General features: G+C 38.6%; 1 protein-coding gene and 3 non-coding genes across 4 annotated transcripts; 1 reads left to right on the top strand and 3 right to left on the bottom strand.

Annotated features, from left to right (window-relative positions):
• The first annotated feature begins 4066 nt into the window (after positions 1–4066).
• On the top strand, positions 4067–22842 carry LOC103146890 (sodium channel protein type 4 subunit alpha B-like). The gene is made up of 30 exons (XM_007564986.2): positions 4067–4208; positions 5887–6071; positions 6149–6286; positions 6906–7024; positions 8121–8210; positions 8460–8588; positions 8704–8795; positions 9324–9566; positions 9651–9714; positions 9793–9934; positions 10005–10353; positions 11205–11434; positions 11920–11991; positions 12080–12181; positions 12278–12634; positions 12719–12905; positions 12999–13195; positions 13360–13456; positions 14189–14343; positions 15915–16088; positions 16195–16317; positions 16407–16691; positions 16786–16839; positions 17460–17594; positions 18526–18585; positions 18661–18931; positions 19032–19653; positions 19738–19882; positions 20731–20808; positions 20928–22842. The coding sequence occupies exons 2-30, from the start codon at positions 5940–5942 to the stop codon at positions 21051–21053; spliced, it is 4968 nt and encodes a 1655-aa protein (XP_007565048.1). The 5' UTR covers positions 4067–4208; positions 5887–5939; the 3' UTR covers positions 21054–22842.
• Positions 22843–24350: 1508 nt separating this feature from the next.
• On the bottom strand, positions 24351–24424 carry trnai-gau (transfer RNA isoleucine (anticodon GAU)). The gene has a single exon. It is a non-coding gene; the product is annotated as a tRNA-Ile (tRNA).
• Positions 24425–24972: 548 nt separating this feature from the next.
• trnai-aau (transfer RNA isoleucine (anticodon AAU)) lies at positions 24973–25046 on the bottom strand. The gene has a single exon. It is a non-coding gene; the product is annotated as a tRNA-Ile (tRNA).
• A 508-nt stretch (positions 25047–25554) lies between these two features.
• trnaf-aaa (transfer RNA phenylalanine (anticodon AAA)) lies at positions 25555–25628 on the bottom strand. The gene has a single exon. It is a non-coding gene; the product is annotated as a tRNA-Phe (tRNA).
• Between the last annotated feature and the right edge of the window lie 740 nt (positions 25629–26368).

Here is a 26368-nt window from a genome sequence, read left to right as displayed (position 1 = left end):
TCAGTGGTCATGATTCTAGAAATTAGGGTTCTTCGGACGTTTCTTTGGTGTCTATAAAATAATGACCTTAGGATTCACGCCGAGTCTCTAAAATTTATCCAGACTGTAACAAGTGCACGTTGTTGAAAGAGAGAGAGCTACCGTTAACAGAAGCAGTTTCTGAAACTATGCAGTGGCAGGGCTACTCAACTGACTGTTTCTTTAACTGAAAAGGGTCACAGCTTCTGGATAGGAGGTAGTCAGAATCTGGACGCATCTCTCCCGACGCCAGATTAAACAGACTGTTCTCTATATACTTAACTGGAGTAATACTCAGGAGTTAGAGACATTCCGGACCCGTTAGTTGGAGAGCTGGTTAGTAGTTAGTCAGTGAGGATGTAGGTGTGGTTAACTATTGCGCAATAACACCTAATTTAGTGATTTTGAATTTTTTTTTAAATTAACAGAAGTCTTACAGCTGGAGTTCTATTTGTTAAAAACAAAGAGTGAACAGAAGAGGACCAAGAATTGACCCCTGAGGTATTCCAGGGGAAAGTTTGTATCTGGAAACTGATGTCTGAAGAAAGAAAGGTGGTTGTCTTCAACTCTGCTCCTCATTACTGACCAGAGGAAAAATTTGGGACACAGAAAATCATAAAAAAGACATTAGAAAACACAGCAAATAAAATGCTGCAGTCACAGAAAATAGAAGCAAAAACATACAACCAACATAAAAAAATCCCAAATAAAAATGTTTCAACCAGTGCAAAAAGGCAACCATAACAGATAGAAGCAAAAAGAAAAATGCAGAAACAAGAAAAAACAAGTGCAAGTACATAGTGATGCAAACTCGCTTTAAAAAACAGAAGTCCATATGTTTGCACCATTTGCCCTCCATATAGTGTTAAGCAGGAAACGGATTTAATGCAGTCCAATTCGGCTATTAACTACGATTCACTCCAACTCACTTATGCTGGTCAATTCAGTCTAATTGATGGAATACAATTAATCAGGGGAATTGTTCTGTTATCTCCAGGATAACCTAAATGCAAAATATACAAATATGTTAAGAAGTGGAAGTGCTTCTCAGCAGAAAGCTATCTGCTGAGAAGATAATAAAACAAGATTTAATTTTTAAAAGAGGGGCTCCTCTTGAAGGGGAAAGTATGGAGCTAGAACTAGTCTACATACTATAAGAGCTCAGATGTTTTTAGCAGTTGAGTTGTTTTCAATTTTCTGTTAACTGAACAAAACATTGATAACTTTCCCAGAATAATTTGTGTGTTCCAATAAAAAGACAAACGTTTCCTGTCTGACTCTAAATTCTTCCTGACATGAAGTCCCAAATGGAGTTTGAATAGAGTCTCGGAAGGTTTTTTTTTTTTTTGCTGTTTTTGCTCCAGCAGACCTAAAGTTTTATGCTTCAGAGCCAAAACTGATCTGGAGTCTCTCCAGCACACTTGTGATTGCAGCACAAAGTCTGTGTGAGTGAATGTGTGTGTGTTCCTGTTTGGCAGCAGTTCTACGCTGTGGATCGTTTCAATCCACAGAGATTTCCAAGGGAAGCTGGGGAAACAGGCATGGACTGTCAGAGTGTTTGTCTCTCACGCCACCTCGGAGGCAAATGCAGCAAAATCCAACTCCAGCATTTAGAGATGACAACCCTCCTGAGAACACCATCTGCAGCTGTTTGATACACATGGTGTTGGATCAGTTTGGCACAAATTCGTTGCTTGGCTGTTTATACTGTAGATATTTGGCTTCAACAGATGGAAAGAGAAGGAGTTGACTGTGAATCAGTGGTTTTCTCCAGACCTCATCAAGCTGAAGGTTTGTTGGGAATCATTGCCTCTGATTTCCAGATTGTTTGACTAGCATGAGCATAAAGTTGTTAAAAGGCTTAAAGGGGTAAAATGGATTTAATTGTCAAAAAGACAAAACAGCGGTGTCAAAGTGGAGTCCAGTCAAACCACTAAACTGGTCCACACTTTGTCTGAATTGCTAGGTTTTTATGTGACGTGGTCATGTGATGTATCGTGACACAAGTCTTTCTGTATGGATCCTGGATGTTCTCCCTGTGCCTGCACCCGTTCTCTCTGGGGACTCCGGCTTCATCTCAGAAGACTTTCAGGTTAATTAGTCCTTAGGTGTGAGTGTGTGCATCATATATTGTAATTTGTCCTGGGTGTCTCAGTCATGCTCTTGTAAGCTGTCTCAGGTCTGTGTCTCACCCAGTGACTGCTGGAGATAGGAAGTCAATGGGTTGCATCACCATGGAAACAAGTTGTACTGTAAAGACCAAGGCTGGAAATGCCAAACATTTCTGACCTCGTCTGCCAGCATTCTGCCATCTGCAATTACTCTCACATGCATGAGTATGTGAAGCAATATCCCAGAGAAAAGGAACAGCTGTTCCCTTGAAGCATATTGGTGTTATTAGCATGTTCCCTCTGAGTGATGAGGAATGAAAATGGGCTTTCTATCCAGGGAGCAGAAACCCTTTCAGATTGTTTCTTCCAACTGGATGAAAGCTGCAGAGGTAAATAATTTAAATATAATTTTTAATGTAGCCTCATGTTTTTGCACTTGGCACAGCCTCGGTCCCCCATCCGCCTCTGATACACTCTAAAAAGAAAATAGTTGAACCAACTTAACTGAATTGCTTCTGTAGGTAACAAGCAATTCAATTAAGTTTATCCAACTTAATTTATTAAGTTTAACCAATTCAATATATTATAATCATCCAACTCAATTTAAGTCAGTCTTACTCAAATCATTTAGTTTACTTCAAAAATGGTGAATAAACATAAATAGCACTTTTGATGACTGAAAGCACATATTCACACATTTATTTAATGCTCAGATCAGTAGGCAACTTGGGATAAAGTACCCAGGGGACACATTAACATATGGCAGGAGGAAGCTGGAATCGAACCATCAACCTTCTGATCACAAGGTGACTACTCTATCCACAGAGCCACAGTCACTTACTGGGAAAGTGTCCCTGTAAGCTTGAGTCATGGTGTCAGACATGGGACACAAACATGGTATTGAACTTAATTATTTCAAGTAAAGTCAAAGTAAAAAGGTCATTTAAGGAAAAGATTTGTGTATTTAGATGACACTATAAAAAGAGTATTAAAATTTAGCTTGGAACTTCTTAAAAGTTTGAGTTGACTTTCTGTAGAATTAAGTCAAAGAGATTTTAAATGTTTATTAGAACAAAATAAATGATTTGAGTAAGAATGACTTAAATTTGTCATGTTAAACCCCCTTATGAATTAAGTTATAAAAACTTAGCAAATTGAGTTGGAAGAACTTAATGAATTCAGTTGGATGATCATAATAAATTGAGTTGGTCAGACGTAGGATACGAAACTGGCATTGAACTCAATTGTTTTAAGTAAAGTCAAAGTGAAAAGTTCCTTTAGGTTAAAGATTTTTAAGTTTTGAGTTAAATGAACACAAAAAAGTAAGTTGTCATAGCAAAAGCAAAACAATTAAGTGAAATTAATGTAAATAAGTCCATAAGATGAACTGCAGCCCAAAAACACTTTTTAGAGTGTAGCTGATAGCTGTCCTCTGGATAATTTGATATTATGCAAGCAAAGAATTACTAATATTAAATTATTTCTTAAAGATCCAGGACCACCGAACTAACAGGTGTGAAAACAAGTCCAAAGACCTTTGACTCGGTTCAGTTGGAATGAAGTCTGGTACGTAAGTCTTGGAAACCGCTCCAAGACAGGAAGTGGACTAAAGCGCAGGGCTTTTGGAATCTATAGGTGCTCTTCTGACATTTGGATAAAGCTGCTTTTGTTCAAGGAGAGGCTGCAGAGAGGGAGCTGAATGAGAAGAGGGAGTTATGGAGTCGTAGACTGAGGATCTTCCCACAACTCGTATCCAAGTAGAAGGGTGGAAGTGAGATACGGCCAGAACAGATGGAAAGAAACTCCATATAAGGCAGCAGAATTAGGGATTGAGAAATCAGCACACTGCCTTCAATTCTCGTATTTCACTGTAATCCCTCCTTTATGTTAATCATGCATATTTACTCATATAAAAGCTTAGAAAACAAATGTTAGACAGACTTCTAGACTTGATGACACTTTTTAAGGAGGTGGCTTTTAAGGACGTTCCTGGAATTGTAACAGTTTTTTGTTTTTGATAAATTTTCCTTCATTTTTCTTTGTATATCTACAAATCCTTGCATCTAGGAGTTTTGTTTGGTGAGTGTCCTCTGCGCTACAGTTAAAGAAAGGTTCTGGTTCCTGACTGAGTCATTATTAAAGGGCATTTGCAGGGATGTTGAAGTGATTTATCTTAAACTCCTACTGGAATCAGTGCAGGCCTCAGGTGGGGCAAAAGGAAAATGTCTAAAATGTTTAATAAGAATAAAGGGGGGCAGACTAGGAGCTCCAGGATGAAAACTGCATTAAATGATTCAGATGTCTGATGTAGCACATCAGAGAAAAGCTCTGACTTAATCTCTGAGCAAGATTATTTACCTTGATTTTGGAAAAATCTAGCTTGTAATGGCGCATGACAGGGTTTTTTTAAGCTACCATGGGGGCAGACTTGGGTAAAATTTTACCAGAACTCAATCTAAGCTTTCTTTGATAAACTACTAATTCTGCTTTGAATGAATTAATTTATTTGAATGAATTATATTTATTTTGAACATGATAGAGGTATAAAATCACACACGACAAGGAATGCAAAAGATATTTTTCTACTACAATAATCTTAACAAGCTCGAAAAGGAGCAGGAAGAAGTAAAACTTATGAACTCTTACCCCATAAACTCATGTCATATTTTCAGATGGACCCTCATTAGTAAATGAAAAAATAACAAACATAGGCTAATTAAGTTTCCATTTTATCTGGATTTACAGTGTGTGGGTACATCCATACCCACACAAACTTATATGCATTAACCTCAATTTACACATTAGTGCCAACTCCCGCCCATATTTCTGTATGTTGTGAAAATGACCTCTTATATTTCCTTTTAAACTGCATTAAATTCTTTACTTTGTTTTAACTCCTCATTTAACTTTTTCCATAATCCAACTGCATCAAAACGTGAATTGAAATACAACTGCATCAAAGGTCCTGTAGCTGTTTCTGAAGAGAAGCTGCTCATGGGAGAAAACAGAGCAGGAAGGCTCATCGTTGGTGAACATCTGTTGTAGATCAGAACAACTGAAACTTTGTCTTCTTGAACGCTCAACTCTCTTGTCATTTCCTGTTATTTTGAAACAGAAGGGATCTGCAGTGATTTCACAATCCACATCTGGCCAGAGAAACAAAATTCCTATTTTCCTCACTCACAATCCTCACTGCGACTTCTGGCAGAGACAAAGAGAGCTCTTATATTCCCAAATCATATGAAATTCAACAATGTTCTCTGTGTCACCAAGTGTTTTTATTCAAGTGGGTGCTGTACTGTACTGTCATGAGACACAAATGAACCAATCACACCAAAACTGAACTGACCGTACGAGAACCGGACTGCATATCAGACCAAACCCATCAGAACTGTACCTATTACTCGAATACTGGACTGAGTCCACTACACCAAAACTGGAAGAACCAGTCGACAGATCTCTAAGAACTGCATGTCTTAGATTACATGAGTGAACAAGAGTTCACCTGATTCATCTGATCACCCGATCAGATGAATCGGGTGATCAGTGTTATCTGTGATCCAGGTGACAAAGGACCAAAGCATCCCCTCCTATTGGCTGCAACAGCATCAGTAAAATTATCCACTCCTTTCCTTCCTTAACATTTAAAAATTTTTTGACGTCCTTAGATTCTTATTTCTTTTGTTCAGTTGTGTGGAAAACAGCACCAACATTTGTATTATGGGATATTTTAAACCCTTTCCGTTCCTTTTGTCAGGAGGCGGTTGCTAGGCAGCACAGAAGTTCGGGTGGTACTCGAAAAATGTCAATATGGCCCCTCTGCTGCCCCCAGTTGGTACGGAGGTGTTTAGACGCTTCACACCAGCCTCATTGGAGGAAATTCAGCGTAAGCATGAAGCTGAAGCGAAGCAGCAGCAAATCAGAAAGGAAAAGAACATCAAGGTATGGATAATCAATCGATCAGAGTACTATGACAATAACAAACCTTAATCCTGATCTGACTGGTTTCTCTCTTACAGATAGCAAAGAAGTATCTTCCTAAACCAGCAGGTGACCTGGAGGATGGGAAGCCCCTCCCGTTGTTCTATGGAGACCGGGCCCAGGAGTTTCTCAACGTCCCATTGGAGGACATGGATCCCTTCTACCAATCACACAAGGTGGCACTCTCCATTGAAATTTTCTGAGAATTCAGAAATAGTTCATCTCAAAGTCCTAAATGTTCCATACCTAATAGAGCATTTCTGCACTGAAGACTGATCATTATTGTGTGGCTTTCTAGTGTGTGCATGTCCTGACAGAAAATAAAAGCACAAAACTCAATCTTTAGTTTTTTTTTTTTTTTTTTTTTTTTTTTTTCTGGCAACTGGAAAAAAAACAATGATTTTCTTTTTTCCTAAAACACAATTATTTTACAAAATCAATAACTGTCAGACAATATCGATGGTAACTTTAGCTGGTCCAACAAATTGAACTTCCAATTATCTGTCAAATCTGATCCTTTTTATTTGACTTCTGCACATTTTCTACTTTCTGATTACAATGATGTTCAAAAGTTAAATTTAATGATTAAGAAACTTTAAAAAATTATCCGAAGAGTCAATTTAAACTCACTTCATATGATTTTTAAAACTGCAATCAAATTACCTGTGATGGTTTTCAGTCAGACTGTATAAGGTTGTCTTTCAAAGATGAAAATAACTCTGGTTTTGGTTTATACAAATAAATGATTTGAGTTGAATTAGGATGTAATTTTGTTTTTCCTCTACGTCTTTGCAGACCTTTATTGTTCTCAGTAAAGACAAAATCATCTACAGGTTCAACGGAGAACCAGCTTGTTACCTGCTGAGTCCCTCCAACCCTCTGAGGATGTTCTCCATCAGGATCCTCATCCATTCATATCCTTTATGTCTTTATCATGTAACTGTGGTTCTTTCCTTTTCTTAATAAGCCAATAGTTAAATTTTAAAAAGAGCACTTGAGCATTGAAAAACACAGAATCTTGCTGAGTAAAATTTGTCTAGTTTCTAGAGCAAATATCTTAATATACTTGAAATAAGACAAAACTAACTCACAGCTAGGCGATTGTTTTCAGTCAATCATTTCTAAATATTGATGAAAAAGTTCTAGTTACACTGGGAGATTATTTAACTTATAACAAGACATTTTTCCCATGTTATACGAGAAATAATCTGCCAATGGAACAGGAACATTTTCATCAATATTTAGAAATTATTGACTTTAAATAAGCTCCTAAATGTTGCTGAAATGTCACTTGTAAGCTAGTTTTATCTTATTTCAAGCGTACTAAAATGTTTTCACTAAAAATTAGACCCAAAATACGTGGTAAGATTTGTGATTTTGCAGTGCAGGTTGTTCCTGTCAAAAGAAACAAGGTTTTGATTTCTAATTTTAGCTGAGACAGACATGCTGAAGAGCAAAGGAAATTGACAGAAGATGATATAATGAGCTCTAATCATCAGTTGACCAACTGACATATATATTGTAAAAACTTTCCAAGGTAAATTCTGCAGAGTTGTGATAGGAACATCGCATGAAACTGCAGATTTGGACCGCCGCATTTCAGTAAAGTTTAACCGACTTTACCTCTAGAGTGTTGGTCGTTACTGAAAGCATTATGGAGACCGTCTAAGTTTGTAGAGATGTGGTATATTATTGTGCTCTACTATGAAAAACATGAGCAGATAAATGATAATATCTAAAAGATGGAGCCAAAACAGAACCATGTAAGAGTAACGACTAAACCGCAACAGACCTTTAATAAACCACAAAAAGCCAGAATGGAGTCAGAATCAAAGTCACAGGAGAACCAGGGGCAGAACTGGAAAGATCCAGAACCAAGAAACCTGAAAGAAATGACTAAATAAAAGCACCATGTGACTTAGAGTAACCAATCAGCATTCAGAACCCACTGAAAGAAGCAGAAGGGTTTTTGTTGAGCTGAAAACTGATCCTTTTCCTTAAAACTAAAACTTTATTCAGTTTTTTCATCATAGCGACTATCCTGACCGACTGTGTGTTCCTGGCCATGAGTGACCCTCCAGAATGGAGCAAGACAGTGGAGTAAGCACACACACACACACACACACACACACACACACACACACAGGCTCAGTTTATGGAAGCTCATTTCTACCATAATATATATCATATCAGTTAATATTGGTTATCCACCATAATATCAGTACTATCAGTAATATCTGTACTGAAAACCAAATGCCAAAGGTGACCTATGACCTATGCAGAAGATGTAAACAGATGCTCAGTATGTTGGGGTCTTGTCTCAGATCATGTCTTCCTGTTGTTGGACAGATATGTGGTCATGGTGATCTACACGTTTGAGGTAATCATCAAAGTTTTATCCAGAGGGTTCTGTGTGGGAAACTTCACCTTCCTCAGAAACCCGTGGAACTGGCTGGACTTCATGGTCATCAGCATGATGTAAGAATTAAAACATTCCTGGACACATTGCATCCCACTCAGATTTGTTGATATTAACTTAGTTACGATGCTGAAGATAAATGAGAAGATAATGAGGAACGTCTCTGTTTGACAGATACCTAGCAGAGTTTGTCCCCTCTGAAAATGTATCAGCACTGAGGCCATTCAGAGTTCTTCGAGTCCTGAAAATCATCACAGTATTCTCTGGTCAGTATGTCCGTTTCATTACAGAAAGATGCCTGTTTGTATGGAGTCATGAAGCTGTTGGGACTGACAGAATAAATGCTCCGTTCAGAACGAATGCAATCTTAGTGTCGGAGGCGTTTGATTTACATGCAAAGTCTATGTGGAGGCAGATCTACGGCTCGTCTCGCTGAGCGTTTTAAGCATTTTATGCATCTGGCGTTGCATGCTTGAAGCATTTGAGTGCAGCTACAAGACGGCCGACGCTGGAGCTGGAAAATCAGAACTTTTGCAGCTGATTTTGCAGATTCCAGTTTTGCAAAATGTTCACCAATTATCAATTTAGGGCAGTGTGTTTTCCAGAAGCCATCTAAACAACCTGTCGATAAATTATATCATATGGCTAAGCATATCATCACTGCTTTGTGCAGATTATTTTACATTTTTTTCATATACAACTGCACCTAGAAAAAAAAACTTATCATTCCTAAACTAAACCTTACATGATGAACTGACTAATTGTAACTAATTGTTCTGTGACTTTCTCTGCAGGCTTAAGGACAACCTTTGGTGCTGTCATCCAGTCAATGAAGAAGCTGCGTGATGTCATGATTCTGACCTTCTTTTTTGTCAGTGTCTTTGCTCTGATTGGTTTTCAGCTTTTTATGGGAAACCTCAGACAAAAATGCGTTTTGACCCTATCAAGCAATAGCAACACATCAGGAGCCTTCAACATCAGTTCCCACGGAAACAACAGCAGCGACTTTGATTTCTACGCACACATTAACAACCCAGGTAGCATGTTGAGTATTTTACCTCACAAATCACAAACATCCACCTGAAAAGATGCAAACATCAACCTGTCCTTGTGTCTCACAGACAATTATTACCACCTACCTGGTCAACTTGATGCTCTGCTGTGTGGAAACAGCTCTGATTCAGGGTAGCTTTAAGTAAATATTACTATTACTATTAACATTATTGATTATGGTGATAATGATGATGATGATGGTGTATCCAGGACCTGTCCAGATGGATACATGTGTCTGAAGGCAGGAAGAAACCCAAACTATGGGTATACCAGCTACGACAGTTTTGGTTGGGCGTTTCTGTCTCTGTTCAGACTCGTGACCCAGGACTTCTGGGAAAACCTCTTCCACCTGGTCAGTACCCTACAGCTCCCTAATGCTGAGGCTAGTCCTAGCATCATCTCACCTCTGTTTATCTGTGTAGACGCTGCGAGCTGCAGGTAAAACCTACACCATCTTCTTCGTGGTCGTCATCTTCCTTGGTTCCTTCTACCTCATTAATCTCATCCTGGCGGTGGTTATCATGGCGTACGCTGAGCAAAACAGGGCTAACATCACCAAGGCCAAACAGAGAGAAAAGGAGTATGCCCGCATCCTTAAGGAGTTAAAGAAGAGAGAAGAGAAGGTACAATGTAATGGAGGGAAAGCTTCCATCACGTTTCAGTACAAAGCTGAATGTTTGTTTTCTTTACATCAGACGGTCAAGAGGGCGGGGCCCTTGGAGAAAAACGGCTCTGCATCTCAGAGCCATGAGGAAGATACTACCACGGATGGTACACAGACACACTGATCATTTTGGTGTTGTGCAGCAATAGGTGTCTAGCATTGGATATAAATAACAATAATTGCTTAGAGCAATTATTTATAAATTTGTAATTTACATTTAAACTACTAAGACAGGGCAAGACCTCAACATCAGAAAAAAAATATTAGCTAAATAATTAAGTCTCGGTTATTGTTGACTGATAAGTCAAAAATTTTAAAGTAATAGGTGAAGGCATAAATACAAAAAACTTTTCTCAAATATACAATTATAACTACAGTGATCATCAAAAAAATTAAAAATTTACACAACCTGCATTCATAGGGTTCCTTCTGCAGACTTCTGAGTTCAATAAAATACCTAATAAAGGACCCAGAGCTCCTGGGACATGCAGCAGCGTTTTCTCTGCCGGAAGGGTTTAAGGTAGTGGACCTTCTCTCCAATGCTGCCCTCCCAAGCATCTCTGAGATTCCTCTTCCTGTTGAACCTCCTGTCATTATTCCATTGCTGGAAGTCCAACACTGGACTTACTGTCTCTAAATCTGGGACTCGTATTAAGCCTTGTTCTGGTTCTGCAGGTTTCTACTGGTTAAAAGGAAAGAAGTCCACCCTACTTAAGCTTGGTCACTATGGGGGAAATCTGTGAAATCAATCATTTGTCAACTGGCTTCATCTCAATTACAAGTATTCTAAATCTTAGCCATTCAGTTAGGTTTATCTTAAATTTTCTGGAAAAATCCCAAAGATGAAATAAACTGAAAAGCAACAATAAACAGATTAAGGAAAAAAAGCTCTAGCTGGCACTTAATTATTCTGAGCACGGGATGTAAATGTTAAGTTACATCCAGCTTTGTGTTTCAGACCTTGAGGACAACCAGGAGCCACGTTCTTCACGCCGCCACGTCGTTGCTGACACCTTCCTGAAGTGGGATTGTTGTGGCTGTTGGAGATGGTTAAAAAAGCTTCTGCATACTATTGTCATGGATCCATTTGTGGACATCACCATCATTGTCCTCTACATTATCTTGATGGCCACTGAGCACTATCCGATGACTCCGGAGTTTTATGAGCTTATCAACACTGGAAACCTGGTCAGTAACAGAGAGGAGAAACTGAGTCAGTGTGCATGTAGTGAGGCCAAGACTGATGTTAGGTTTCAGTGTAATATTTAATGAAGTTACTTAGTTTTGTGTGTGACCTAGAACCAAACACTAACATAGTAGGTTCAGACACTTTCACCAGCACATATAAACTCAGGTAACAGGTTAATCTATTGGGTTAAGGTGGGATGTTAGGGTAAGAGGGGAGTGGGTGATAGGGTGCTGGGTCCTGATAACAGACTGTAATAGTGGGTTTAGGTAACAGGTTGTGACGGCAAGTTTGAGTTGCAGGTTTGGGTGGCAAGTTTAGGTAGGAGATAGAGCTGACGTGGGGTTGATAGGTCAGGGTAACAGGGTAGCAGGTTCTGGCATTATAATTAGGGAAAGAAATTGGGTAACACATTAGGCTAACAAGCTTGTAATGTTAAAGTTAAAGAGGTAGAGAAATTATCTAACGTGTGATTTTTGACCCCCAGGTGCTTACAGGGATCTTAATAGCTGAGATGGTTCTCAAAATTCTGGCGATGGATCCATATCATTACTTTCAGGTCAGGATTACATTTCAAAACTAATGGCACAGTTTTGATGGTGTGCGGAAACTCCCGTGGTTACAGTCTCTTGTTGTCTTGGTTACAGGAAGGCTGGAATATCTTTGACAGCATTGTCGTCGCCATGAGTCTGGTGGATCTAGGACTGGCTAATGTTCATAGACTAGCTGTGTGGCGGCCCCTCAGATTGGTTGGTTCATCATTTTCTCAGCATGATTAAAAAGTGACCTTGCTTCTGTATTATTCTGTCCTAATGTCTCTGTTTGCCTCCTTGTGCCATGTCCAGATAAGAGTGTTTAAGCTAGCCAAGTCGTGGCCAGCTTTCAACATGTTGATAAAGATCATCCGCAACTCTTTGAGAGCCCTGGTGAACTTGACGCTGGTTCTCGCCATCATTGTCTTCCTCTTCACTGTATTTGGGATGCAGTTGTTTGGAAAGAGCTACAAAGACAGTGTCTGCCGCATTGCAATAGACTGTGAGCTTCCTCGCTGGCACATGAACGACTTCTTTCATGCCTTCCTCGTCATCTTCAGGATTCTGTGTGGCGAGTGGATCGAGACAATGTGGGACTGTATGGAAGTTGCAGGGAAGCCTATGTGTCTGATTGTCTTCATGATGGTACTGGTGATTGGAAAACTAGTGGTAAGTCTAAGTCTCTTTCTAATCTGGGTTTGGTCAATTGTTAAACACTTTCAAGATATGAATATGCTTCTGACATTGTTTCAGGTCCTGAATCTGTTCCTGGCCTTGCTGCTAAGCTCGTTCAGTGGGGACAATCTTGCAGTTACAGAAGATGAAGGAGAAAACAATCTCCAGATTGCCATAAACCGGATCAGCAGGGGTACAGCAAGGACCAAGGCCTGGTTCTGGACTTTGCTGGGAAAGAAAACAAACGTAAACTCAGATGTAAATGGTGGGAACAGATACTTGTTAAAGTATAAACATTAGTTTAAGGTTTATCTTTTGGTCTTCATAGTTATTTTTTCTTTGCATTTTATGATTTTAGATGTAACCTGTGAAGAAGGGGACAAATCAAAGGAAGTTTTACCTCTGACAATCGTGAATTCAGAGCAGTCGGTGGTAAAAGTCCAAGACTCCACAGTAACCAAAATCTGCTTTGAAGCCAAGTCTGACTCTGAGATATCTAAAAATAAAGATGGAGAAGATAATGAGAAGGACGATCAAGATGAACAGCTTGCACAAGTAAAATTTGAGGTTTTTGGTTCTGTTACAGACTTGATTGTGCTGCAGTGGTTTCCTTTCACATTCATGGAGAATAAATGCCTGTGGAGCCTTTTAAATGCATTCAGGAAGAACCTCTTAATAAATACTGTGTGATGTTCATGCTAAGGTCTATCTTTGCTTAGGGTGGTAAGTCTTTGGACTGCAGTGACACCGAGAGATTTCCTGTAATCTCAGTCATAAAAGAGGTAGAAGACACTCCTGATGACTGTTTCACAGAAAGTAAGTGCACTGACAGAAAAATGTCTACTACCTTAGAATGTGATCATTGAATTTAAAATTAACTGGGCCCAGTGGATTATCTATAGAATGAGAACACTGCAGAAATAGTTCAGACAGTGCCCCATTGTATGGTCAGTGTGGTGGGCGATCAGGCTTTACCTGCTCCCCCAACAAGCGAAGCATTGTTTATTTAGGGTTTTTTTATACACCAGTAACATTGACAGTAAAGATTATAGTAAAGATTATAGTTGAGGCATTGAACTGGCCTGAGGCAGGTCCAGGAACACCAATTGCGTCGTCCCTGAACCTGCCCGTTGGCCGTAACATTTTTTAACACAAAAGCAGTGGGCTGGTGGACTGCCATGGTGCCCCTACCACTGGGCTTAGCAGGTTTTCTGGGGGAAACCCTCCTCCAGTTTCACATTTCTTTTTATCAAGTCAGGGTTGACTTGGATCCATGCGTATGCCTTATTTCCTTGTTCCCACTGAGAAGTGCAACGTACGTCAGTGCAGTTCAGTATGCTTCTTAATCTGCTTCCATTGTGCATTAATGGAAGCAGACATTATTGCTTACAGGCGATGCAACTGTAACGAGTGTAACTGACAAAAACCCTTTTTGGACACAGCTAAAATTGTCTCTGTGTGGACAGGTCCTCAGTGTGAAGACCCATTCTATCCCGTCGTTTAGCCCCATAAACAATAATATTTTTAAACTGTATGTTTTTATTTCAGAGTGTTACAGTTGCTGTCCATGCCTGGACATAGACACGTCCCAGACCATCGGAAGGATCTGGTTATATATCAGGAAAACTTCCATCGCCATCGTAGAGTCCAAGTACTTTAAGTCATTCATCATCATCATGATCCTGCTGAGCAGTGCAGTCCTGGTAAACTCCATCAGACAATGTTTAAGATAATTTTAGCTGATCTAATCCCTTGTTGTTGATGTCTTTAACATCTCAGTGTTTTACTCTGAGGCTTGCTTTATTGGTTGGTTCAATGGGGCTGAGCAGGTTTTAGCAAACTAATCTGATGGTTGGCATGGCTAGCTGTGGACCACAAGCTTGGCTGACATTGTGACAACTAACATGGCTGCTAAACAGACACATGTGAGATGATTTGACTTAATTAACCCCTTCTAAAAAAGAGAATGTTATAAAAACAAATAACAGTAGACCAAGACCAATCTGATCCCTCTATTTTTCTGTGTAATGGAAACTCTAAAATTAAATACTACTTGACTTTTTATTGGCTGAAGTTTGCAAAGCACCAGCACAGGAGCAGTTATTCCTTTTCTTTGGAACTGATTGCCTGTTTAGGGAAGACTGGAGATCTTACTTTCTGCAGTAGTGCTAAGAGGGTTCCCACCTGGGGTGCACTGATTTATCGGCCAGCCTATTTGCTTCATTTTGGGAGTTTGGTGATCAGCTGATACTTACATTTGAAGCCGATCTTATCTACCTCAGCAAAGATCTAAAAATCTACCATTGTCCTCTTTTGTCACCCCACTGTTGCAATGACTTCCTTGCTATATTTAGCAATATTTCAGACCAAAAAATGGGTATTGACCAAAATAGAAATTGGCATTTCAGGCTTTTTATCGGTAATCTGCAATTGTCCAGAAAACTTCAATCTGTCATGATTCAGGTTTTGGGTGAGGTGAGGTAAGACGCAGGCATGCCCAGGATGATGAAAATAATTAATTTTAATGAAATGTCCAAAACAGAGACGGCACAGGGAACAGATTGACGACATAACACACGACGAGGATCCGACACAGACAAAGACAACAGGTGGGGTTAAATACACAGGGAAGGTAATCAGGGAACGGGATACAGCTGGGAGCAATCAACAGGGAAGACAGATTCACAGGGGAAACTGGACTAACACAGAAAAACTACACAGAAAACACAGATCCTAACACAATCTGTGCACCCCTGTTTCCCACTGCATGCATTCATACATATTAAGGCATATTTGGTGTTTGAACAATTATAACAGGCAGCTTATAAGAGATTTTATAGAGGGGTCATGATTGAATTCACAGATTTTAGCTAGTCCAAACCAATGACTATATTTAGGTCTAACTGTATTGTAGACCTAAATAAAGTCATTCATGCCAGGGGTATGAATGACTTTGGGCTTAACTGTATCAACAAATGTTCAGGATATTTTTTCTTTCTTAGTCTTGTTGTAGGTTCATGATTGGTTCTCGGGTCAGCCTTCCTTAAATTAAATCTCTTCTGGGATTTCCAATAGGGCTTGGTACCAATTCTCAGAACATGGGTCTGATAGAACATCCTCACTCCAATATGTCTTTCATTTAGCATCTATCTCTGACACTACTAGATGATGGTTGTGAATATCAAACCATAACAGATTAAATGAATGAGATTTATCCATTAAAACTTATTAATGCACTAACTGTCCAGCTGGTAACACCAAATATCGTTAACAGGCCTTTGAGGACATCTACATTGAGCAGCGCCGGGACATCAAGATAATTCTTGACTATGCAGATCAGGTTTTCAACTTTGTGTTTGTGGTGGAGATAATTTTCAAGTTGGTTGCCTATGGGTGTAAAAGCTTCTTCTCCAATGCCTGGTGCTGGCTGGACTTCCTCATTGCAGATGTAAGAACTGTGATTAATCCTTCTGTGAAGGCATACATACTCCTTCATACCTTCACCAAGAGCCTTCCTTTAAAGGTTTAGCTCATCTACAGATTTTGTTTTTCAGGTGTCTCTGGTGTTGCTGTCAGCAAACATCCTGGGATACTCTGAGCTGGGAGCAATCCAATCTCTGAGGACTCTGAGAGCATTAAGGCCCCTGAGAGTCTTGTCTTGCTTTGAGGGCCTGAGGGTAAGACTGGCAGTTAAATAGTGATAGATGGATTACTGTCTGAATGATTTAGCATTTCACTCACTGCTGCTATATCTACTGGCCTGTAGGTGGTGGTTAATGCACTGGTTGGTGCAATCCCCTCCATCTTCAATGTGCTGCTGGTCTGTCTGGTCCTCTGGCTCATCTTTAGCATCATGGGTGTGAACCTGTTTGCAGGGAAGTTTTATTACTGCTTCAACGAAACATCAGAGGAGTATTTCTCTCCTGAGGAAGTCAACAATAAATCCCAGTGTTTCGATCTGATTGAGGAAAACTTCTCCGAGGTTCGTTGGAGGAACACAAAGCTCAACTTTGACAACGTTGGGATGGGCTTCCTGTCTCTGCTGCAAGTGGTCAGTAAGAAGGCCAACATTAAGGGAAATATACTGGTTTACTGAACTCACGTGGTTTGAAATTTGAAAAATTGCTGTTTTTGTTTTTCTTCAGGCCACATTTAAAGGCTGGCTGGACATCATGTATGCAGCGGTGGACTCCACAGAGGTCAGAACTTCTCGTACTGGTGCTGGTACAGTTCCTGGTCTTGCTTAGCATTTCCCCCAGTATAACATAAGCCTGTTGGACAATTTCCATATTATGAAGCCTGGTCATGCACCTGTAAATTTTGTCATGGATTATCCATGTCACTTCTCACTCAAAATCGTCTGTTTGGAAGGTGCTCTTGTTGAGCAGGTTTGTACGTTTGCACCAAGGTACACATCAAGTATATAATCCTGACAGGTTTGCTTGGCTTCGGCGCAAGTAGTGGTCACACTTTGAGGTTCACGTTGAGAGCGCAGTGAGACTAACCTAAGCGCATATACATATCTCACATGCTCACTCAATACATGTTCTGGCACACAACACACAACTGGCTCCATGTCTGTGTTTGGAACCTGAAAAAGCTTATTCAGTTTAATGAATTAATAAATTACTCTATTGATCCTAAAGGGATCTTAAATGTTTGTTTCTGAGGGAAACCCTGTTACTCCAAGTTTCACCAGGACTTGATGATGTATTGGTGTTAATGCTATAGCTTTATTCACACTGGAATTGGTGTGGAACATGGTAAAACTGTTGAAGGTGTTCTAACTTCTATGTTGTCCCTTGCTACCGGGATTTAGATGGAGTCCCAGCCAGCGTATGAGCACAGCCTGTACAAATACATGTACTTCGTCTGCTTCGTCATCTTTGGCTCCTTCTTTCCCTTCTGCCTCTTCATCACCTCACTCATCAACTTCAACCAGCGTAAACCAAAGATAAGTTTCTTCTCTATGGGCACTTCTCCACTAGAGCAGCTCTAACCGGTTATTCCCCAGTCAGCCTTGACCAGATTCGTCTCCATTAGCAGATCCCATGCAGCTGTGCAGCTGTTCTCCATTTTTCACACCCACTTAAGGGGTAGTACACGTCACGCAGAAGCGATTTAATTGACACAGATGCCATTTGTTGATTGGTCCAAATAGAGGAACAGTGGACATGTCATTGACTGAAAAAGAGCGCCACAGTTTGGAGGAGTGTAATTATGAGTTTAATCTTTTGGATTCAATAACCGTGTAAGTAGCACAGCTCTCTAATGAACAACAGCAATGAAGAAGCAAGAAACTATGCCGCTCTAGTCAGCAATCTGTCAGAGCCACAGTTTTGTGCCAATCGGTGTGAAAATCTCCAACTCCCTAATATTAGTATTCCGTGATGTGCATTTTATTCTTTGTTTGGAATTTTCCTTGAAATAAAGTTCATGCATGGATATTGGTGTACATTTTGACTGCATCACCAAAATCCAAAAGGTTGAACAAATAAAAGAATGAAATGCCACACTATAGATAGATTTTTACGCATAGGAAAAATAATCAGTTGAACTGAATTATTTTCATTACATTTTGTTTCTATAAGACAAAATGAAATATCTAGGATTATTTGAGTTCATCAAACCACAAGCTCGAGGTTCTACATTGCTAAACGTTACAACAAAAATCATCATTGGAGAGTTGACGATAACTGGTGCTTACTCGCTGCCCACCCAAAACAGTGAGGCACACATCCCTAATGGAGTCTGGGGTAAAACTGACCGGGATAGTAAGCGGTTAGATCGAGACTTGGCAGTGGAGAAACGGCTAATGACCCAATAATGAAAATTTTCTCTGTTTCCCTCTGTCAGTCATTTAATATTTATGTCTTTGTGTTTACCCTGTAGAAATAGAACCCCCGATAAAATGGATCCCCAGAGAGCCTCCTTCCCGACCAACAGTATGTTTACGGACCTTGAATAAAACTAAACTGTTAACATTGGTTGAATTTTGAACAACTTCTGTTTCTCTATAGAACAAGTTTCAGGGTTTAGTCTTCGACCTTGTGACCAATCCATTTTTTGATATGCTCATCATGGTGTTGATCGGCCTTTATACGTTGATGATGATGGTGGAAACAGACGAGCAGAGTCCTAAGATGGAAGAAATCCTGTACTGGGTCAACCTCGTTTTCATCATGATCTTCAGCATAGAGTGCTGTCTCAAAATGATCGCTCTACGAAAGCACTACTTTAATGTCGGATGGAACATATTTGACCTTGTGGTGGTTTTACTGTCTGTTGTTGGTAAGGAGGAAGGACATTTCAAGATTTTGTTAAACTTTTGCTTCAATTAGAGAAAGAATATATTTCTATATTCCTTTTCTTTGTCCTTTCTCTTTCTCAGGCTTTCTTCTTGCCGATATCATCGAGAAGTACTTCGTTTCTCCCACTCTATTCCGTGTGATCCGACTGGCTCGCATTGGCCTGATCCTTCGTCTCATTCGCAGAGCGAAGGGAATTAGAAAGCTGTTGTTTGCGTTAAGGAAGTCTCTTCCTGCTGTTTTCAACCTATGCATCCTCCTCTTCATCATCATGTTTGTCTTCGCTATCTTTGGGATGTCTAATTTTGCTTACGTGAAGAAGGGGTTCATGATTGATGACATTGTTAACTTTGAGACCTTTGGGAACAGTATGATCTCCATGTTTACGATCACCACATTAGCTGGATGGGACGGTCTTCTCTATCCCATCATGAACACACCTCCAGACTGTGATCCAGGCTTTGAAAACCCAGGCACATCTGTTAGAGGAAACTGTGGCAGCCCTGCAGCAGGCATTGTCTTCTTGACTTCGTATGTCATTGTGTCCTTTCTGGTGGTGGTCAATATATACATCACCATCATCCTGGAGATATTTAATGTCGCCACAGAGGAGAGCGCCGACCCACTTTCTGAGGATGACTTTGATATGTTCTATAAAACCTGGGAGAAGTTTGACCCTCGAGCTTCGCAATTCATACACTACAGGTGAGTCCTAGCAGATGAATGACCTCCTGTGAGACTTGGCTTCTTGTCCTGGTGAACCTGATTGTAATCTGATGTGTTTCGCAGTGAGCTGTCAGACCTCTGTGATGCTCTACAGGATCCTCTCAGGATTCCCAAACCCAACACCATCAACCTGTTGCAAATGGACTTGCCTTTGGTTCAAGGAGACAGGGTCCACTGTCTGGACGTCCTGATAGCTCTCACTGAAGAGGTAACATCACTGATATTGCTCTTTGTCACAGATTGTTTTTTTCTTCACATTGCAGCGTGAAAAAAGAACCGCAGTGGTTGAAAATGTAACTAATGTTGCAACTGAACCGGGTCTATCGGACAATCAGGTGTGAAAACACTAAAGGTGGGAATCGAGTTACTTGGTTATGCTATAAAATGGCACTATGTGCCTGGGAAACACATACTGCTGCTCCTTTAAGACTGACTGGAGCTTAACATACCCATGCTAACCTGTACTTTTGCAGGAAATGTAAGGCTATAACACTTGCGTGTGCTTCTGTAGCTGGGATTTGCAGGACATCTGACATTTGCAGCAGTTAGAGGTGGGTGTCTTAGTGACTGCGATGTTGTGGGGCGTAGTATAACGTAGTGTAACATCGCAAAGCATAACATAGCGAAGCATAATGTAGCGTAACATAGCGTAGTGCAATGCAATGTAGAGTAGCAATCCTTCAAAGCCCCCACTTTTCTCCGTACTAGATGATTATCTTCTAGATCGTTCATGCTTGTGAATGTGAAGACCACATACCTTGTCCTTCAACAACTTTCTTGATCTTGGAGAGGTGATGGGTAAACTGATTCTTTGGACACATGAAGTCAGGAATATCTTTCATTGATTGATTGAGATTGATCTGTAATTTTATTAATTTCCAGGCAAAATCAATACAATTCTGGGTACTCTGTTTGATCAATATCAAGTTTTAACTTACAGTCGGTCTGAATTTGTGGTTAAAAATCTTGTGACAATAAAATTACACTTCTGTAAAAATTGGGAACTAAAAAGTGTGACAGATTGTTCTGTGAACATTCTTTTTGTAATAATTTCAGGTTTTTGGTGAATCCCAGGCAACAGAGGAACTAAAGTCTACCATGGAGTGGACGTTCATGGCCAACGTTGCTTCAGAGGTTTTATCAAAATCTTATTTCCGTTTCAGTCTTGACTTATCTAAGTTATTTTTCATAGAGTACATAATATTTAAAAGATAATTTATGCAACTGCATTATATAGTTATTTCCTTTTTTAGGAGAGTTTAAGACCAATCGTCAGCACCTTTCGAAAGAAACACGAGGAGATGGCAGCGACAGCGATCCAGAGAGCCTACAGGAGACACGTTCAGCAGCGAGTGAACAAGCAGGAGTCCTACCAGTAAAGAGAAAAGACAGAGGGACAGGTGGCCAGGGGGACAATCTGTCTCCACCAGAGAATGATATTGCAATCAGGCAAATAATGGTATATCACACTTAAATAAAGTGAAAGCAAACATTAAGCAGTGATCTAATGACAAACACTCTTTCTTGTGCCAATTGATTTACACAATTTTCAACAAATTCAATTAACTTCAGTTCTCATGAACAATAACTCGAAGAAATGTTGAAGATACTTGTCATATTGCGATTTCACCTCTTACCACTAAAAATCACGAAATTAGATTTTTTTTAGATTTAAATATATCAGCACTAATATTGGTATTGGCCGATAGACATATCTGTACCAGCCTGATAAATAAAACAGCATCGATAATAATAACCAATATTTATTTCCATCTTGTTTCTGGGGGGAAGTGGAGGAGGTTGGCCATGTAGTGTTTGTTTGGTCAGATGACAATGATAGTGATGCAGCAAAGGATTATAGGAAGTTTAATTGAAGTCAGCAGTGTGGTCGTATTTTTTGAGTGAAATATATACGATAGTGGGGGATGTTATATCCGATATCGGTGTCAGCCCAAATTTTCATATATATTAAGAAAGAATAAAAGTTAAAGTATAGATTGTACTCCTTAACTTGAGTTAAAGTAAAAAAAAAAGTATAGCTTTTAAAAAGGTACTTAAGTACAAAAGTAAAAAAAAATTTCACCTCCAATGGCACAAAAGGGCTTCAGAGGTCTAGTAAACTAAAAGAAAAAAGTTAAAATCATACAAAGTGCATTAGCTTTTATTTTTTGCTCACAACCTGTTAGATTTTTTAAATTACTGATACATTCCAGTTTTCCTTCAAACCACATTGAAATGCACATGTAAGCAGCAGGATACTTTTTTAAAAATTTTATACTCCACCAAACTTGTATTTAGCAGAAGTTGTATCTGTTGAGATCTGTGTTTTCTGTGTATTTATTTCTAGGTGTTTCTGTGCTTACTTAGTTCTGTTCCCCTGTGAGTCTCTGTGCCGTCATGTCCTGATTGTTCCCAGGTTTTTCTCGTTCCTGCACCCTCCTCGTATATTAAAGTCCACCTGTTGTCTTTGTTCCTCGATGGGTCCTTGTCTAATGTCAATACGTCTCTCGTTGCTGCATGTCTTGTCTCCTCTGCGTTTCTGGATTCCTGTGCTGGATTATTCATTAAATATCTACTAAAATGTCAGCCTGGGCCCACAAGCGTCTCTCTCACAGCCTACAACCCCACATCCTGACAGTAATCATTTAAACCACTTCTCCATTTTAGTAAGAAGTTAACACATTTTGATTAACATATAAACTTCATATCTGTTTTTTTTTTATAGAAAATTGTGTCGCTTTGTAACTGCATTGTTTTTTCAGATGTTTTTTTGTTGAATGCAAGACATATGACAAAAAACCCCAAAGAAGAATTGTATGATTTCTCACCAGATGAACCACCTTTGTAATGCCTTAATCAGTGGTTGTCTTGGACTTATTTACATATTCTTTTAGTTTATAACTTTACACCTTTAATTCATACGCAGCTAATTGTGAACTAATCATGTGAAGTCATGGTAACTTGTTTGTGAATGGAATTTTGTTGTATTTAGCTACCTACCCTCCAATAATTAAGCAATTACATTGTGATGAATCCTTTATCAGTTGTTGAAGTTTGCAGAAATGCATGTGATTTTAACTTGTTATTGTAGTTATCCAATATTTCATGCATAATTTTGTCTACCATTATTTTTTTAAGTAAGCATTAAACACATTTTTTAAAACCTTACCCGGATTTTGGATATTATTATCACTTGTTCAACATGCAAATATAGATTGGAATATGTATTTATTAATAGTATTACGGCAATTAAGTCATGAAGTGATGAAAATTAAAAGTTTACATAAAAGTTTTTAGTGCACTGCAGAAAGCTGTAATGGCTCCTTCTGTGTTTTCTTATGAACAATCCTCTTCCCGGCTCTACACCGACATACAAACAAAGTAGTTAAGTGAATAGTAGCTAAGTGAACAGAAGTACTATAAAATGTTAGTCATTTAAAATTTTAGAACATTTCCCCCGGAAAACCTTATAACTATCAGAACAGCGGCAATGAATTGAGTGTTATCCGAAACTAATTAACATTAGCTTAGTTTGACGGCTGCTACCGTTAATATGTTTCAAAACCATTATCAACGTTATAAAGCGAGCAACAGCACATGCTAAATTATTTCTTACGATTAGGTAAAAATACAAGCTTACCTATATGAGTGTTTTGCTTTTGGTTTTGTTCTTTTGTTTTTTTAGTTTTGAGCAAAAATTCTTGAAGTCCAGAACCTCAGAGTTCTTAGCTAATGGTTTCCAACTGAATGGTTAACAGTTTTTTATGAGGTCGTCACTGCAGATGGAAAAATGGATGGGCAAATACTCAACAAAAAAGTCATAAATTTTGAGATTAATGTAAGAAAATTTCTGGAAAAACATAAATTTCAAAAGTTGGAAAATTTCAACTATTTGCTGAGTTTCAAAAGTCAAAACTGTTCAACTTTGAAACACAAATTACAACATTTTTACAAAATTTGTGATTAAGCTCAAAATTTCAGAATGTTTTTCTAGCAAGATTTCGACTTTTGAATCTCAGAAATTTAAAGGGTTTTTTTGTCGGAAAGGAAAGAAAATTCTTAGATTAATCTCAAGTATTTTTTTTCAAGGAAATTTTCAACTTTTGAAACTTGAAAAAATGTCCAAGATTAATCTAAAAATGTATGACATGTTGGCTGAAATGTACTCATTTTGTTGGACAGTGGTCCTAATACACCAATGTAGTTTTGCAGGTTGCATTGCATAGTTATTATTATTTGTCATAATGTAACTTAGTGCCATTTGCAAAAGAAAATAAAATACAATTATTTCACTTGAACTTGGAGGGGAAGTAAAAGGTCTTCAGAAGAATAAATACTCAAGTACAGAACAATCTGCTTGCACTGAAGTACTTTTATACAATTAATCTTTCAAAGCTGCTCATCACTTTAAATCAAACATATCTACTTGTGTTGATTGTCTGAAAGACTTTCCCAGTAGGAACATTGAATTCATGACCTCAGGTGTATCACCACCACACTCTTACAAGCTGAGCTAACCGACCTACCTTACATGTTGAGTTTCCATGGATAAAAGAAATACGATCTTAACAATGAAAATTTCAGAAAACTAATCAAGTTCTACAAGATCAATGTGTGTAGTAATCAATTTTCTAGGTTTTTTTTACATGTTAATTTTATTGACTTGAGATTTGAATTGGCCAATATGGGGATTGAACCCATGACCTTGGCGTTATCAGCACCGTGCTCTGACCAGCTGAGCTAACCTGCCACACACGATGTTCAGTTTCCATGGATCTAAGAAATACATACGTGATGTTAACTGAAGATTTCAGAAAAGTGCAGATATTCTCATGTTTTTCAAAATCAACATACATAATAATTTTTAGCAAATTTTGATTTTGAAGTGTTGGTTTCATTTTCCAGCATATTTTAGTTTTGACTTGTTGATTTTATTTCAGAGCCACTTTTTATTTTAAGGAGTATATTTTATTAGCCAGCAGTTTTTAGTTTTGATGTGTTTAGTTCATTTCAGAAACATTTTTTATTTTGAAGTTTTGATTGTCTGAAAAACTTTAGATTTTATTTGCCCAGTAGGAACATTGAACCCATGACCTTGGCGCTATTAGCACCACGCTCTGACCAACTGAGCTAACTAGCCATACACAATGTTCAGCTTCCATAGATTCAAGAAATACGTACTTGATCTTAACAATGAATTTGAGAAGAGTGCTCATGTGCGAATATTTTTCACTATCAATATATATACAATCTTATTTGCCAGCTGTGTTTTATGTTATTAAAACTTTAGTTGTGAATTGGCCAATATGGGGTTTGAACCCATGACCTTGGCGTTATTAGCACCACGCTCTGACCAACTGAGCTAACAGGCCATAAACACTGTTCTGTTTCCATGGATCTAAGAAATACATACGTGATGTTAACTGAAGCTTTAAGAAAAGTGCTGATATTCTCATGTTTTTCAAAATCAACATACATAATAGTTAATTTTTTAGCAAATTTTGATGTGTTGGTTTCATTTTCCAGCAGATTTTAGTTTTGACTTGTTGATTTTATTTCCCAGCAGTTTTTAGTTTTGATGTGTTCAGTTCATTTCAGAAACATTTTTTATTTTGAAGTTTTGATTGTCTGAAAGACTTTAGATTTTATTTGCCCAGTAGAAACATTGAACTCAGGTGTATCAAGACCACGCTCTTACAAGCTGAGCTAATTGGCCTACCTTACATAATGTTGAGTTTCCATGGATTTAAGAAATACATACTTGACCTTAACAATGAAAATTTGAGAAAAGTGATCATGTGTGAATATTTTTCAGTATCAATATCTATGCCATTTTATATTACAGCTGTGTTTTATATTATTAAGACTTTAGATCTGAATTGCCCAATATGGGAATTGAACCCATGACCTTGGTGATTTTAGCACCTTGCTCTGACCAGCTGAGCTAACCGGCCATACACAATGTTCAGTTTCCATAGATTCAAGAAATACATACTTGATCTTAACTGAAAATTTAAGAAAAGTGCTGATATTCCCTTGTTTTTAAATATCAACATACATAATAGTTTATTTCCCAGCAGTGTTTAGTTTTGATGTGTTTAGTTCATTTCAGAAACATTTCTTATTTTGAAGTTTTGATTGTCTGAAAGACTTTAGACTTTATTTGCCCAGTAAGAACAATGAACCCCTGACCTTGGCGTTATTAGCACCACACTCTGACCAGCTGAGCTAACTGGCCATACACAATGTTCAGTTTCCATAGATTCAAGAAATATGTACTTGATCTTAACAAAAATTTGAGAAAACTAATCGTGTTCTACAAAATCAGTGTGTATAGTATTAAAATTTGAAGGGGTTTTTTTCTGTGTTAATTTTATAGATTTTAGTTTTGAATTGGCCAAAATGGGGATTGAACCCATGACCTTGGCGTTATTAGCACCACTCTCTGACCAACTGAGCTAACCAGCCACACACAATGTTCAGCTTCCATGGATCTAAGAAATAAATACTTGATCTTAACTGAATTTGAGAAGAGTGCTCATGTGCGAATATTTTTCAGTATCAATATATATACAATCTTATTTGCCAGCTGTGTTTTATGTTATTAAAACTTTAGTTTTGAATTGGCCAATATAGGAATTGAACTCATGACCTTGGTGTTACTAGCACCAAGCTCTGACCAGCTGAGCTAACC

This window comes from Poecilia formosa, unplaced genomic scaffold, assembly GCF_000485575.1.
Source record: "Poecilia formosa unplaced genomic scaffold, Poecilia_formosa-5.1.2 Scaffold170, whole genome shotgun sequence".
Classification (NCBI taxonomy): Eukaryota; Metazoa; Chordata; class Actinopteri; order Cyprinodontiformes; family Poeciliidae; genus Poecilia; species Poecilia formosa.
The sequence above is the reverse complement of the archived record's forward strand: the minus strand, read 5'-3'. Positions and strand labels throughout refer to the sequence as shown.